The sequence below is a fragment of the Myotis daubentonii genome, chromosome 1, assembly GCF_963259705.1.
Source record: "Myotis daubentonii chromosome 1, mMyoDau2.1, whole genome shotgun sequence".
Lineage (NCBI taxonomy): Eukaryota > Metazoa > Chordata > Mammalia > Chiroptera > Vespertilionidae > Myotis > Myotis daubentonii.
Genome location: NC_081840.1, coordinates 135256653 through 135271439, shown reverse-complemented (window position 1 = coordinate 135271439; position 14787 = coordinate 135256653). Strand labels below are relative to the sequence as shown.

At 37.7% G+C, this 14787-nt stretch overlaps 1 protein-coding gene across 2 annotated transcripts in view; it reads right to left on the bottom strand.

Annotated features, from left to right (window-relative positions):
• PLXDC2 (plexin domain containing 2) overlaps positions 1–14787 on the bottom strand; it is a 425945-nt gene that overhangs the window by 111685 nt on the left and 299473 nt on the right. For both annotated transcript variants that reach the window (XM_059660677.1, XM_059660673.1), the window contains one exon: positions 10615–10733. In XM_059660677.1, the coding sequence (XP_059516660.1) occupies positions 10615–10733 (119 nt within the window). The remainder of the gene's footprint in view (positions 1–10614; positions 10734–14787) is intronic.

The following is a 14787-nucleotide window of genomic DNA, read 5'->3' as shown; positions in this document are numbered from 1 at the left end:
AAGGATTTGAAGTCCACAGCCAGAGAAGCCATGGCCAAGCATGATGTCCAAGTTCAAAAATTCTAAAAACTTTGCTATGAGAAGCTATTTGTTATCCTTTCTGCAAATTCTTATTTATCTGGAAAATGTCTCTTACGTTAGTTCATAGGGATGTTAGGAAACATGAAATTATATATTCTTAACTATGTCAGCCTTTTTTAAAGAAAAAGAAATATAGCTTTATTATTTTCATGTACCTATAATAGTTGCCTTTTATGATTAAAGCAAAACTCAATTTTTACTTGGCCTTTGTATGATTTGTACTGAATCATAAATTTCTGAGGCTGTTTTACAATTACATTCTTCCACAGGATAGAGATAGAAAAGAACCATTAGTGCCAGTTAAAATATGGCTGCATTTTGGCTTATATTACCATTTATACATTCTTTTTTAAGTCTTTTAATTTTTATCCCATTTAATAAGAGATAGATATGTTTATTATTTAAATAAGCATATGTTCTCCCATAAATGACATAGTGAAGCACATTAAGCCAGATGCAGGAAAGAGCTACAGTCACTAGACAACATTAAGGCAGGGAGGCTACTAGGAGTAAGCCAAGGCAGGGCACAGCCCACTGGCCTTGGGAGGCAAGTTCAAAGTCAGGAGCTGCTCCCTGTTCTGCACTGTAGCATCATTCACCGGGACACAAGGGCCCAACACAATACCTGAAATGTGAACTTTTACATCCGTCTCTAAACAGGGAGGCAACAATATGCTGCTTGGATTAGAGGTAATGGGATTTTATTTTCCTGTCTGTTGTGTCCTGCAATCCTCGCCAAAACATTCATTTGTTTCCATTATGGACCCAGCTAGCTATCTGGTCAGTGGCTCAGCATCTCAGCGAGGGCTTGATTGTATAGCATGTGTGCCAAAGTATGAATCATATGCCTATCGGAACGTAACCAGAAAAGAATTACTCTAAGCTCATTTTTGTTCAGTCTTTTTCTTCACTCGCTAATCAGCAATATGCTGTCTCTCTCTATATATATTGTATATGTGTTTTAAACCAAAGCTTACTATTTTACCCATTCTCACCTCAATCCGACTCTTAACATTCTACCTCATCTTCCTTAAATATCTGCTCTGGCTTCGCCATTACTAAGTAAGGCATCCAATTTTACAAAGCCACACTTTCTTTTATTATTATCAAAAAAACGCATAAAGTGCAGATTGTTAGTTCTTAGTTGTCTAAAAACTAAATTTAACTAGAAAGGCTTTCAGTAAATTTGACAATATACAAATCCATTTGCTTTACTGTATGTTGCCAACTTTTCACACAATTAATTTAATCCCCTTTTATTTTACAGTAACTGACCTCTCATAGGCCAGGTATCGAATAATGCACTTGTTAGCATGAAAGCAAAAGAGAGCCCCATGCTGAAGATACATTCTTAACATCCCTCCTGCCCCATCTCCTCAATCATGCCCTGCAGAACATCTGGAAGGAGAGAAATAACAGCATAAAGCCGATAAGTAAGGACACTCCCTATATTCAGAGAGGTGTTTCAAACTTAATCTCTACAGAAACTCGTGCTAGTCTGGAGTAAGAAAGAAATTGGTGAGGGAGAAATTGGGAGCAACAGGTGATCAAGGCTTCTGATTTCTCAGGAGAAAATGCAAATCTATATTTTTATTTGAAACTTTTAAATATTTAAATGTTGGCAACACATCCATTTTCCACACCATACACACACACACCACACACACACACACACACACACACACACACACACACACTCACCAGTGTGGCCTCTGATTTAAAGGTTGCCTACCATGGGGTTGGCAAACTTGAGTTGGAGCTTCATACACAGATGACAATGAGGTAGGCGCCTGCGTCTTAGGAAGCCTGTGCAACTTGACTCAAGAGAGAACTATGGTGGGAACTTTATCTGGAATGATCGCTAGAAAAGGGAGCTGGTCTAAACATGGCTGGGGAATAAAACACTAAGGGAAAAGAAAGGGGATTAGGAATCTCTGCACCCTGGGTTTGGGGAGATAGGAATGTCAAGGTCTCTACCTCAGCAATGAAGCAGCTCTTTGGTCATGAAACATCAGAACAGAAAGCACGTGGCCTGATGGGAGTGAGAGCACCTCCTAAGGCAGATCTCTCAGTGACACCTCAGGGTAAAACAGTGAGGCTGGGGGGAGAAAGTGCACCCAGAAAGACCCAGTGCATTGCTCAAGGGCAATATAATTGCTAGTGGCAGGGCCAGAGTTACAACAAATATTCTATTTCTAGAATTATTTTTTCTAGGTTATTGATTCTTCTACATAATTACTCTATTTATTTATTTTTACCCACGGGATTTGTCATTGAAATATTATAAAGATAAAAAGGCTAAATTTGTCATTTTCTTACAAGATGGAAAGTAAAAAGAAATGAAAACATCTGGAACTTTAATAGTATGTATGAAATAACTAAAATAAAAAAATATATCTGAATGAATTAGATCCTAAATAAAGCCAGGGAGATAACATTTTATACTTTATATTTAAAATGAAGGGAAGTGCTATATTATAAAATCATCTGTGTCTACATTTTCCTTAAAATTCCTCCTTGAGAGTTAATAATCAGCATTTTAAGCCATCTGGGTTTTTTCAATCTGGTATCATACATTCATTAAATAAATTTTAAAATAAATGTTATTTAAATAAAATATACATGTAAATATAAATATTTCTACTCACATAACTATAAAGTTTCTTGGATCCATATCTATTACATTACCACATGCAAACATTCTCAGATGTGCAGTAATAGATATAAACAGTAAATTACTTATTATCTAATGGCAATTGTTTCACTGTTCAGATCTTTTGGCTTTCTCTTACTCTCTTGAATTACATCTCCCCATACATTCTACAAGCTAGCAAGGGTTCATCTTTTAATACTTTCAGAATACTTACCATGAGTGAAGGGTCATTACAGTTAAAAAAAAGAGAGAGAGAAATAGTCCTAAAAAAAATTATGGATGCCATTTAAACATACAACCTTTGGCACTGCTCATTTATTAACTATGCATTCTTCCATAGAAGCAGTAAATGTTACACTAAGGAACATTAGGTTTAAATACTTAAATAGTAGAATACATTAAAAAGTGATTTTACCTAATAAACAATAAAGTTCCACTAAACCAACCTCCTCTAAAATTTGTTGCTAGAGGAGACAAGAAGCTATTCAACCAAGAAAACAAATAGAATTAGGCCCTCCGTTGGGGACTGTATTGTCTGATTTCCCACTTCACCAGATAGAAAGATTACATAACATTTTTTTTGAAATTGAATTGTCCAAAGCCGATGACCACTACAAGGCGGTAAAAAAAAAATTACCAAATTTGCAAAAAACACAAAAAGAATCACATCCTTCCCTAGTTTGTATCTAAAATAACAATGCATTCAAAATATAATAGAAGAAGAAGCAACTCAGAGAAAGTACAACTTCTAAAATATGATAGAATTCTAGGATAGATAGCATCAAGGACTATAAAAAATCTGATTTCAAATCTCTAATGTTTTTGTAAACAATTTATGAATATGCAGTGTCCTTGTTAAATTAGGAATGGATGAAAATTTTCAAGTCTACATTTGTTGTAATCAAACAATCATCACTATGCAATGACAATTTAAAGTAACATAAAGAATCTGGGTCCCAGAGACATACATAGTTATTAACAAAATAGGAAATGGGAATTCAGTTTTCCAAATCCCATTTATCTAAGAAAGAATGCATGTTTTTATTTTTAATCTATGTACAACTTCTTTTCCTTTATAAATTTAACAAAATAAGATTAATGCTGTGGAAGGCAAACCATTCTCACCCCGTGCTCTCAGTGGCTGAGTTACAGTATTTTAATCACTAACCAGGAAATACTGTCAATGACATCAATGAAGCAGTCCAGTCATTTCTGTACAAGGAAGTTTGCAGGGAGGCAGTGTGTATGGTACAGTGGTTAGGCCTATAAGCTCTGGAGTCATACTCCTTCAAATGAATCTTTGTTTCATAATTTTTGGAAAGCTACTTAACCTCTCTGGGCATTTCAGGTTCCTGCTCTTTAAATTATAAAAGTAACTACCCTTGGTTTCTATGAGAATTATATGAGAGAATTTTTAAGCATTAAATAACTGTCTGGTATTTATGAAGAGCTCAATAAGTGCTAGGTTTATCAAATTTGGAGGTTGTTATTAAAAGTGAACAGGACTTCTGGTTATGGCAGACAAACATGTATAAGACGGTTTCTATTATTGAGATCCAGCAGGAAAGATGAATATGACGTGGAAAGCATCTGTTGAAGGTTTCAGGTGGCTATCAGAGAGCTAGGACTTGAAAAGCCATGATTCCAGAGAAAGGAAATCACAAAGTAAACCCAACACCACCTTCCCAACGAGACATTTGGCAATTCATAAGCCAGGTTCAAAGACGGAGAAGCTGACGGGAATTGTAGTCAGTCTCATGGAGTTGAAGAAAATACATGCGTTCAGGGCCACTAAGGCCAAAAGTCCATAGCAAGCACCCAAGCATTAAGTGGAAATTCCTGCAGGACTAGACTCAAAGGGTAAAGGCTAATCAGAACTACTAGTATACAGCCTTTACAAGCACTGGTGTTCAATTTAGAATGAGCTTAGCACTGCACAGCATTACTCTTTCCATCCAAACCAAAAATAGTAGACCCTCTCTGAGGGAAGAAAACAGCAACTACAGCCTCACAGTGTATCTTTAGTATTTTATAAACAATGCCTTTGATGGAAAATTACTTGGGAAGCCATGAGCCATGAATAAAAGCCCACAGAGGGGAAAAAGACAGATGACTGAAACAGACATATAAGAAATCTAGACAGAGTTATCTGCCACAAACTTTAAAAGAACTGTTAGTAATAGATTTAAGAAGATAGATAAAATGGTTAATTTCATGAGATAATTAAATGTATGCAAAAGAAACATATGGCTATCCTGAAATTGAAAAGTGCATTAAAGTGAAGACTTGATCATTTGAGAGGACATTTTAAAAACGAAGACACATTTTTGGGGATTTGAGTTCATCCTAAGTAAACTATGTTTCTGAAGTTAATGAAAATTAACAGCTGTGTAACAAAAAAGGTCTATAACTTAAAAGAGAATTTCAAGTCTTTGGTTGAATCATACAGAGCTATAACCTCAGGAGAGAATTATGTACAGGAACCGGTGCCGCCACTGTTTCCCTCACCAGTGTGGTTAGAACACTGCGACTTCGGTGAAGGAACACTGAGTGCTAGGAGCAAATCTGCAATCACTCATTTTAGACAGCACTAGTACTTTCCTATCTCAATCCCATTACAAGCAAGATTGTTATGAGAAGAGCAAATGTATTTTCTAATTGATTGATCATTATCTACTTTGCACTCTAAAGCTTACGTTGTTAGAGAAATGACTATATAAAACACGACAGAATTGGAGGTCATTGGAGTGGTTACTATGAGCACATCCAGAGTTACTAAGAGAAACATAATTAGCTACTGGAATAAATTACTTGAGGGTAATAAAATAAAATTTGTTTCGATAAATTTATTTAACGCATCATCAATTAATATTTTTAATACATAATTTTACTCTACAGTTAAACCAAGTTATTATTGGTAGTTTCTGCATAAATCAAATTATTTTATTCTTACATAAAATATGCTAAAATAAAACAAAGCTGGCATTATCAGCTAGAAGCAACGTATTGCAGAAAAAATTGTACTTACTTCCTATCTATAATTTTGGTTCTGTAAGTTTAACTTGGATAGGAACACAAAATTATACTCCTTATATTTATATATTCTCATGATTTTGTTAACTTTGTAACTTAAATAGAAATACTCTCCTGATTTTGTGGGATTAAAATTGCATAATATATTGGAATCAGATAAAAGGATTATTAAACACTAAGTATTAACAACTATTTATTAAAAAAAAAAACAAATGAGAAATACATTTGTGAATCATTACGCATAACCACCTTGGGGGAAAATGTTGAGGTCACTTGGAGTCACCAAAATTAAGGTTTTTAGCCTTAGATTTGCCCTTAATTAACTCTGCAACTTCAAGCATGTCATTCAACCCTTCTGACTCAGTCTGTTTAGCTGTAAAATATAGCTAATTGTGCATGATCTAATTCCATAATTAAGTCAGGCACATTTATTAAACACCTTCCATGTGTCAGCACCTTTGTGAGGACTAAGAATATTAAGAATATAGGATATTGAGGAAAACCAAGATGGCGGCATAGGTAAACACTGGAAATTGCTGCCTCACACAACCACTTCAAAAATACAACTAAAAGACAAAACGGATATCATCCAGAACCACAGTAAGGCTGGCTGAGTGGAAATTCTACAACTAGAAGGAAAGAGAAAAGCACACTTAGACTCAGAGGAGGTGTGGAAGTAAAGTGCAGAGGTACGGAGGCACACGTGGAAAGGGTTGGCAACTGAGGACACGGTTGTCTTTTTCAATAGGGAGGGGGTCTCAAGCTCCTGACTGCTCTGAATTCCAGTTCCGGGCGAGTCTCTGGGGACCCAGACTCATACAGGGAGAAACTAGACTGTATGGAATCGGTTGGAACTCGAGGGCGGCTTTCTCTCAGAGGTGCTTGTAGTGATTACCACAGGACACTGAGACCCGGGGCCTCTTAGGGTAGGACTGAGGAGCAGCCATAGCTGCTTGCTCCACCCTGTTGATTCCCTGAGACCCCGCCCCACCCAAGCTGTGCACAGGGGCTTTTGCATATGAAAGGCCTGGAACTTTGCAATCTAAAATTACCTAACAAACTGCAGCTGGGTCAGACAGACCCAGAACTTCCAAAAGAAGGCCCAAGGCCCCAAAGCAGCTTGCATTATTTCACAGCTGGGCCTCATCTGGGCACCTCCAAAACCCAAACAGAGAAGAGGAATCTGCAGATCTCTCCATAGCTCCTGCTGGGTAGCCTCAGGAAGAGGCTAAATTAGCACCTCTTTAGAGATCCAAGAGTCAGTGTACCCAATGGTCAGAGTGGGACCATCCAGATTACAACTCCTCAGATCCATAAGGGACACACTCAGGGGGTAGACTCAGTGAGCACCAAAGTCCCACTGAAGCAAGTCTTGCTCCAGAAGGGTGTCTCCAGCACAGAAGATCTCACACTGCAGACACAGCTGATTCTCACAGCCAATTGGCCTGGAGGTCAATTCCTCCCAGGGATACCTACAACAATCAAGGCTTAACTACAACAAGACTGTGCACAAGGCCCACAAAGGGGTGCACCAAGAGTGTCCACCTTGGTAATTAGGGAGGATGAGCCACTGGGCCCTATAGGACACCTAGCACAGAAAGCCACTTTATCAACACAGGGAAGCATAAAAAATGTGGAGACAAAGAAACAGGTCACAAATGACAGAAATGGAAGAAAGCAAACTACTGGATATAGAGTTCAAAACCACGGTTATAAGGTTTTTCAAGAATTTTCTAGAAACCACCGATAAATTTAGTGAGCCCCTCAAGAAATCTAGTGAGACCCTTGAGATTATGAAAAAGGACCAACTAGAAATTAAAAATACACTGACTGAAATAAAGAATATTATACAGAGTTCCAACAGCAGACTAGAGGATCACAAGAATCAAGTCAAAGATCTGATATATGAAGAAGCAAAAAACACCCACCCAGAAAAACAAAAAGAAAAAAGAATCCAAAAATATGACGATAGTGTAAGGAGCATCTGGGACAACTTCAAGCGTACCAACATCCGAATTATAGGGGTGCCAGAAGAAGAGAGAGAGAGCAAGATATTGAAAACCTACTTGAAGAAATAATGACAGAAAACTTCCCCTACCTGGTGAAAGAAATAGACTTACAAGTCTAGGAAGCACAGAGAACCCCAAACAAAAGGAATCCAAAGAGGACCACACCAAGACACATCATAATTAAAATGCCAAGAGCAAAAGACAAAGAGAGAATCTTAAAAGCAGCAAGAGAAAAAAAGTCAGTTACCTACAAGGGAGTACCCATACGACTGTCAGCTGATTTCTCAATAAAAACTATGCAGGCCAGAAGAGAGTGGCAAGAAATATTCAAAGTGATGAATACCAAGAACCTACAACCAAGAATACTTTATCTAGCAAAGCTATCATTCAGAATTGAAGGTCAGATAAAGAGCTTCAGAGATAAGAAAAAGCTAAAGAGTTCATAACCACCAAACCACTATTATATGAAATGCTGAAAGGTATCCTTTAAGAAGAGGAAGAAGAAGAAAAAGGTAAAGATACAAATTATGAACAACGAATAAATATCTATCAACAAGTGAATCTAAAAATCAAGTGAATAAATAATCTGATGAACAGAATAAACTGGTCAATATAATAGAATCAGGGGCATAGAAAGGGAGTGGACTGACTATTCTCGGGGGGGGGGAAGGGGTGTGGGGGGTGCGGAAAGAGACTGGACAAAAATTGTATACCTAAGGATGAGGACAGTGGGGGCGGGGGGGGGGTAAGGGCAGAGGGTGGGGTGGGAACCGGGTGGAGGGGAGCTATGGGGGGGAAAAGGAGGAACAACTGTAATAACCTGAACAATAAAGATTTAATTAAAAAAAAGAATATAGAATATTGTTGGAGAACTGAAAACTATAATGTATGTTAAAGCATTCTGTCAAGTACATTATGTAAGCAACTAGTTTATGCTAACATGATTATAAATATTATTTTCTAGAAGTTGCAGGAGCACCTGGATCTCCTCCCAAATGCATAGGTACATTCATTGTGGCAAATTTCACAAAGAGGAACTTGCCTCTACAAAATAAAATTCATGACAATTATCAGGAAATAAAAGGTAGAATAGGAAGTAAGTAACTGCTTTCTAACCAGGAGAGAAAGGACAGCAAGACAAATAATAATGTAATGACTTCTTTAGAACTCTGAGTTTAGAACTCTGATGTTCAGCGAGACAGTGTTATAATTGCCTACCAGTCTAATATTCCCCATTCCAAAACAGAGAAACCGTAATAATTTTCTCTTTGATTAAAATAAAGAAAAACATTTAAAAATACTAAACCCACTGTAAAGAGAGAAAAGGAAAAATAAACCGTTATTCTTCAATGCAAGACACCCATTGAGAACAGTGTAAATGGAGATGGCAGTTTTGATAATAAAGACTAGAGAGAGAGACCACAGTAAGAACACAGACTTTTGTTTTGCCAAAGGCTACAGCTATTGAGGTTTAAGACTCTAGACTTACTGACCCTTCATCTTTCCAGAAACTTTACCACTCTTGGCTAAACTGTTGAGAACTCACATTCCATTACATCGCTCTGCAGTCCCAGCAGTATTCTAGATTGTAAAAAAACCTTGAATAAGTCCCTTTGAGTGATATTTTCTCAGCTTCCAGGGAGTGGGATAAGAATATGGTGGGCTAGGATATCAAAACATAGCTCTGGATAAAGAAGCACTGAGCAGAAGAGATTCTATACTATAATCTATTGTTATTATTGCCCCAAGCAAATGATTAATCCCACATGCAAGAATTCTTCAAAGGAGTAGAAACATCTAGCCTGGTTATGAAATTTCCAAAAGTTGGCTTATATTTCATTGAAGTATAACTACCCTTCACTTTATAGAAAAGATAAATTTCAGAAGACTGATCAAAGTGAATCCTTTTTAAATTGTCAAAATCCTCTTAATAGCCAGGGATTCCTTTCCTAAGGGAAAGTAACTCTTCAACTAAAATAAGACATTGAGCCTGCACCATTATAAATACCCATCAGTCCATGTGTCGAGAGTGCCCACTGTCAATCCACATTGTCAGAAAGCCTCTCCTGCCTAATGACTGCCTAAAACACCCATCCGGTGTTCCTGGAACTTCATTCTTGTAGACTATTTTCTCTCCCCAAAGTTTAGGTTGTCGAATACACCTTAATTACATTGTCAATGGAGTTTTAAACCAAACATGCCATTATTCTAATTTAGACATTCCTTAAATTTAAGCTACAATTTAGTAAGTTTCCATTGTTTACTTTGTCAAATTGGTAAAATGAAACAAGTCATAAGTTTAAATTCCCTGTTTTTCCTTCACTTAGACCTCTAATTAATCTTTCCTATCTGCTTGCAATAACCATTGATGAAAGGCTATCCTGGAACACTTTCAGTATTGGGTCATTGAGTCATACAAGTTTTCACGTTTACTATTACTTTTGGAGGTAGAATCAAACAATGTCACAGAAATTTACAAGGCAAAAATACACACACACACACACACACACACATATATAAACAATTGCATTCTAAATTGAAAATATTTGTTCTTAGAGTTATTTTATTATATTACTAGAATATAATTATTCAGTAAATTTATAAAATTAATGAATTATAATGCCAGTGATATAAGAGTATTTTAAAAAACAACAAAGAATTAACAATCAGTACTACCCAGTAGATTAAAAACTTTTTTTAAATCAAGGTAAAGAAACCAAGAGGTGAGAAAATTATTTGAGTTTCATTACTATAAAGTGTCTCTTTCTTGACATTTGAAGGAAAGAATAGATAGAGGTCAAAGTCAAGGGTGAAATAAATTTTCAATACATTACTTACTTCTTTGTATCCAAAGATGATGCGTCCATCTATGAGGAGGGTTGCCTGGAATGTGAAGCTTCCCAGGTTGTAATTATCCTGGAGATGTACGTGGTCCCACTGGACAACAAGTGCTGTGCCTGGAAACCCCATCGGAACAGAAGAAACACAATGAGAAAAGCATATCAATCGATTCTGGGTGGAGCCTTCACAAAAAAATATGGATCTAGCCTTCAAATCTAGTAGTTGTGCTACTAAAGTTTTATATGGTTAATGGAATTCTGTAACTGAAATAGCATTTGGCATGTGGTGAGCTTTCGGAACATGCTAAAATCATGACATAGATACATTTGGCCCTGAAGATGATGATTAAAACCAGTTTGATGATATTAGAGATGACGATGATGAAGACACTGATGATATCTAAATTGAATTCAAAATTTCTGAGTATTATTCTACAGTTTGGATTTTAGCCATCACCTGTTAAGAAGACTAAAACTTCAGCATGAATGCAATTTGCTAAGGCATACTGACTTATTTTCATTATTTTTAAAGGATTCATTATATCCTTTTAAGTAAAATGTTAACACTTCATTATTTTGCTTTAATGGAACTTAAGGGTAAAAGATCACAATATCTGCTGTTAAAATAAAGAGAGAGAATGGATAAAAGAAATGTTTTCCAGTTTTAAAAAATTAGCATTTGAAATATTGCTAAAGAATTGGGTAGGCTCTAAATATTTGGTAAAATCTAACCTCATACTGAGGTTAATATTGAGCCCAGTATGAGGGGATTTTGCCCTAGGAAGTTCATTAGTGTCAATGGGTATTGTCTGCTTAAATTTCCATGAGCCACTTTCAAAATGCAGCCCAAGTGATTTGAATGAATTTCAAATACATTGAAAAATGCTGAGAGAGAAAGGAACACATTCAGGAAAGCTAGAATTGCTTATCATAAAAGACCCAAAAAATGGCTCTTCCAGACTTAGAATTATACCTTTCCTTGCTGAAGAAATTCCTTTAACCTGAATGGAAATATTCTTCTTTGATTTATAATGCCTGCAGTTCTGTCTTTGTTGTATTGCCTTGAGAAGGCTGCAAGGTAGCTTGAAGGTCCCCAGGCTCAGATTTCTGAAGCCTCCATGAAGTACACTGGGAAAAATCTTTAGTGCTATATATCATGTTCTAATGAGTTAATCTACCAGTGTTTACGATAAAACTATTAACATGGGATATAAATTGAAACACGGTTTAAAAGGCACCAATGAGAATTCATATATTTGTTTTAATGGACATTGTTTTTTTTCATATTTTTTTTTTAAGAAAACAAATGAGCAGCTAATATTTTTGCTTAGCTCTAAGTATTGGATTTTCTGTTTGGTTAAAAAATCATTTTGTCAAAAAATGTTTTACAGAAAATGAAACTCACAGAACTAAAAGAGCAAAACCAGCCTTCCAGGTCCATAAATATCTGATTAAAAAAGAAAAAGTCAAGACTGTATGACAGAGAGCTTCTGGGTTGGTGAGGATGTGGAAGTGTGGGGAGAGTCATGCCCAGAGAGAGCATGGACGCTCCACACCCCTTCCCACATACCTTACCCTCTGCATTCCTTCCCTTTGACTGTTCCCTCGCTAAGGGCTGCACCAGATGACCCATGCAGAACAGAACACTGTCTTTACTTGCTTTTGAGTATAACTTAGCCTGAGAGCTTTTGACCAAGATGGCAACATAGGAGGCTCCTGAATTTCCTTCCTCCAATCGACACACTAACTGTTGTGGATGAAAAGGGGCCACATGCTAAGCTGACTGCCCAGGTCTGGGTGGCAGCCTGGCAAATTCAGAGACCTAAAATAACCACAAAGGATGGTCTGAAATGAAAAAAATTAAAACTAAAAGTAGTTTATGGTGGGTATCATGTCCTAGGCCAGTATCTTTCCTGACAAAGGTCAATCTTTACCTTAACTGAGCCTGCCCATTGTCTTTTTGCATCTATGATAACATATATTGTTGTAATGTCAAAGTCATTTTCCTTTTTCCCCTCAAAGCACAGGCACTGCTCTGCGGAGAGCACAAATCCCCTCATTATTATTGAGTAAATTGTTGACTGTTAACTGTCCTGCACCCACCTAAGTAAAAGAAGTATGTGTCTATCATTTTACTTTTTATCAATCCCAGAATTTCCCCACTTTGCTTTCTCCTAACTCCCTAATCTATCACTAATGGATTTCATGTAACTCACTTACATCTCCTCTTTTTTTAAAAAAAGAATATATTTCATTGATTTTAGAGAGAAGAAGGGAGAAGGATTGAGAGATAGAAATATCAATAAGAGAGAAACATCATTTGGCTGACTCCTACACACCCGCCACTGGGGATTGAGCCCAAATTGGGATGTGCCCTGACTGGGAATCGAACTGTGACCTCCTGGTTCATGGGCCAATGCTCAACCACTGAGCCACATCACCCAGGTTATGTCACCTCTTTTGATTGTAATGTATAAAACAAGGTGAAAACTGCCTTTCTCCAGAGCATTATCTCAATCTGTCGAGATTCTGCTTCCTGGCATTTGTCGACAATTTGGCTAAAATAAACTCAAAAAAATTCTTCACAGGTTTGAATGTTTCTTACGTTGACATTATATAGCTACACACAAAGCAATTTCCTCTGAGAGAAATCCAGAAACTAGCTGAGTGACTGCTATGCATCGGGTGACTGAAAAAATATCTACATTGAAAGTGCACATTGATCAGACCATCAAACCTCAGAGGGAAGGGACGGGAGGGTGGGGGTCAGGGGGAGAGGGCAACCAAAGGACTTGTATGCATGCATATAAGCCTAACCAATGGACACAGACACCAGGGGGGTGAGGGCATGAGTGGGGGGGTGGGGGAGAATTTGGGGGGATAAGGACACATATGTAATACCTTAATCAATAAAGAAAAAAATTATTTAAAAAATTAAAAAAAGAAACTGCACATATCTAGGTGTTGACTATGATCCTCTCTAGAGCCCAATAGAGCCAGAAGGCAGTTCCCCTGCCTTCCCCCTTTGGCTCATACAACCACAAAACAAGGTCACCAGCACCTCCCTGGGAGGAGCTTACACACAAGTCTGGCACCCAGTTCTGTGGAATCACCTGCGGGACAGGCCCCCAGATTGATAGCTGTGATAGACAATGGGATGTGCATTCCTGAGTTCCACAGGCTTGTAGCAGACAGGCTTCTCTTTGTGCACTTGCCGTGCCTATCCCCTCCATCCTGAGGATTCAGCAGAGGGGGAGCAGGCAAAAATGCCCATCCCCCAGTATTTTCATTTAAGGGATGTGACGACATATTTTATAAGCTGCTGCATGAGGGTCCAGCATCTAAGTAGCATTCATCTAATGCTCCACCTTCTCCCTGCAGCTCACTCCAACAGTAAAACCAAGTTGCCAGTATTCATCTCAAAGGAGCTCTGTCTATGTGGAGCGCCCCAAATTTTATGGCTGCCAACGAGGTTTGGCACCTAAAATAAACCGCCTTGCTCTGATAGCCAACAGGGCTTGCATCTACAAGTTAGAGATTAGAGCAAACAAAGAAGTTTCAAAATGGGTGCAGAAGCACTCCCAGGATTAAACTTCCAGACAGTGCAGAGAGAGCAGGCAAAAATGCCTGTCCCCCAGTTTCTCCCTGGAAGGGGTTTGACTGCAGACTTCCCCAGCTGCTGCCTGAGAGTAGCAACAAATCAGCTTGCATCTAGGTGCTGACTGATCGCCCCTTTAGGACACTGATGGGTCTTAGAACACTCTCAGCTACTGAGAACAAAGATGATGTCTTAGACAACCATAAGGGTTTGAGAGGCAACCAGGAGCTTCAGGCAGCCTGATTGATGAGGGTCATCTCCTACACAAGACCCCTCTGACAAGAATGGAAGAAGTGGCTATTTTATCTAATGTGCAGAAACCAGCACAGAGCCAAGAAATATGAATAAACAAGGAAATATGTTTCAAATAAAAGAACAAGATCCCCAGAGACAGATGTTAATGAAATGGAGGTAAATGATTTACCCAAATGAGTTCAAAATAAGTCATAAAGATGAACACTGAGGTCAGAAGAGCAATGCATGAGCACAGTGAGAATTTCAGCCAAAGACAGAAAAAGTATTAAAAACTATTAAAGAGAAATCATGTATCTGAAGTATATAATAACTGATCTG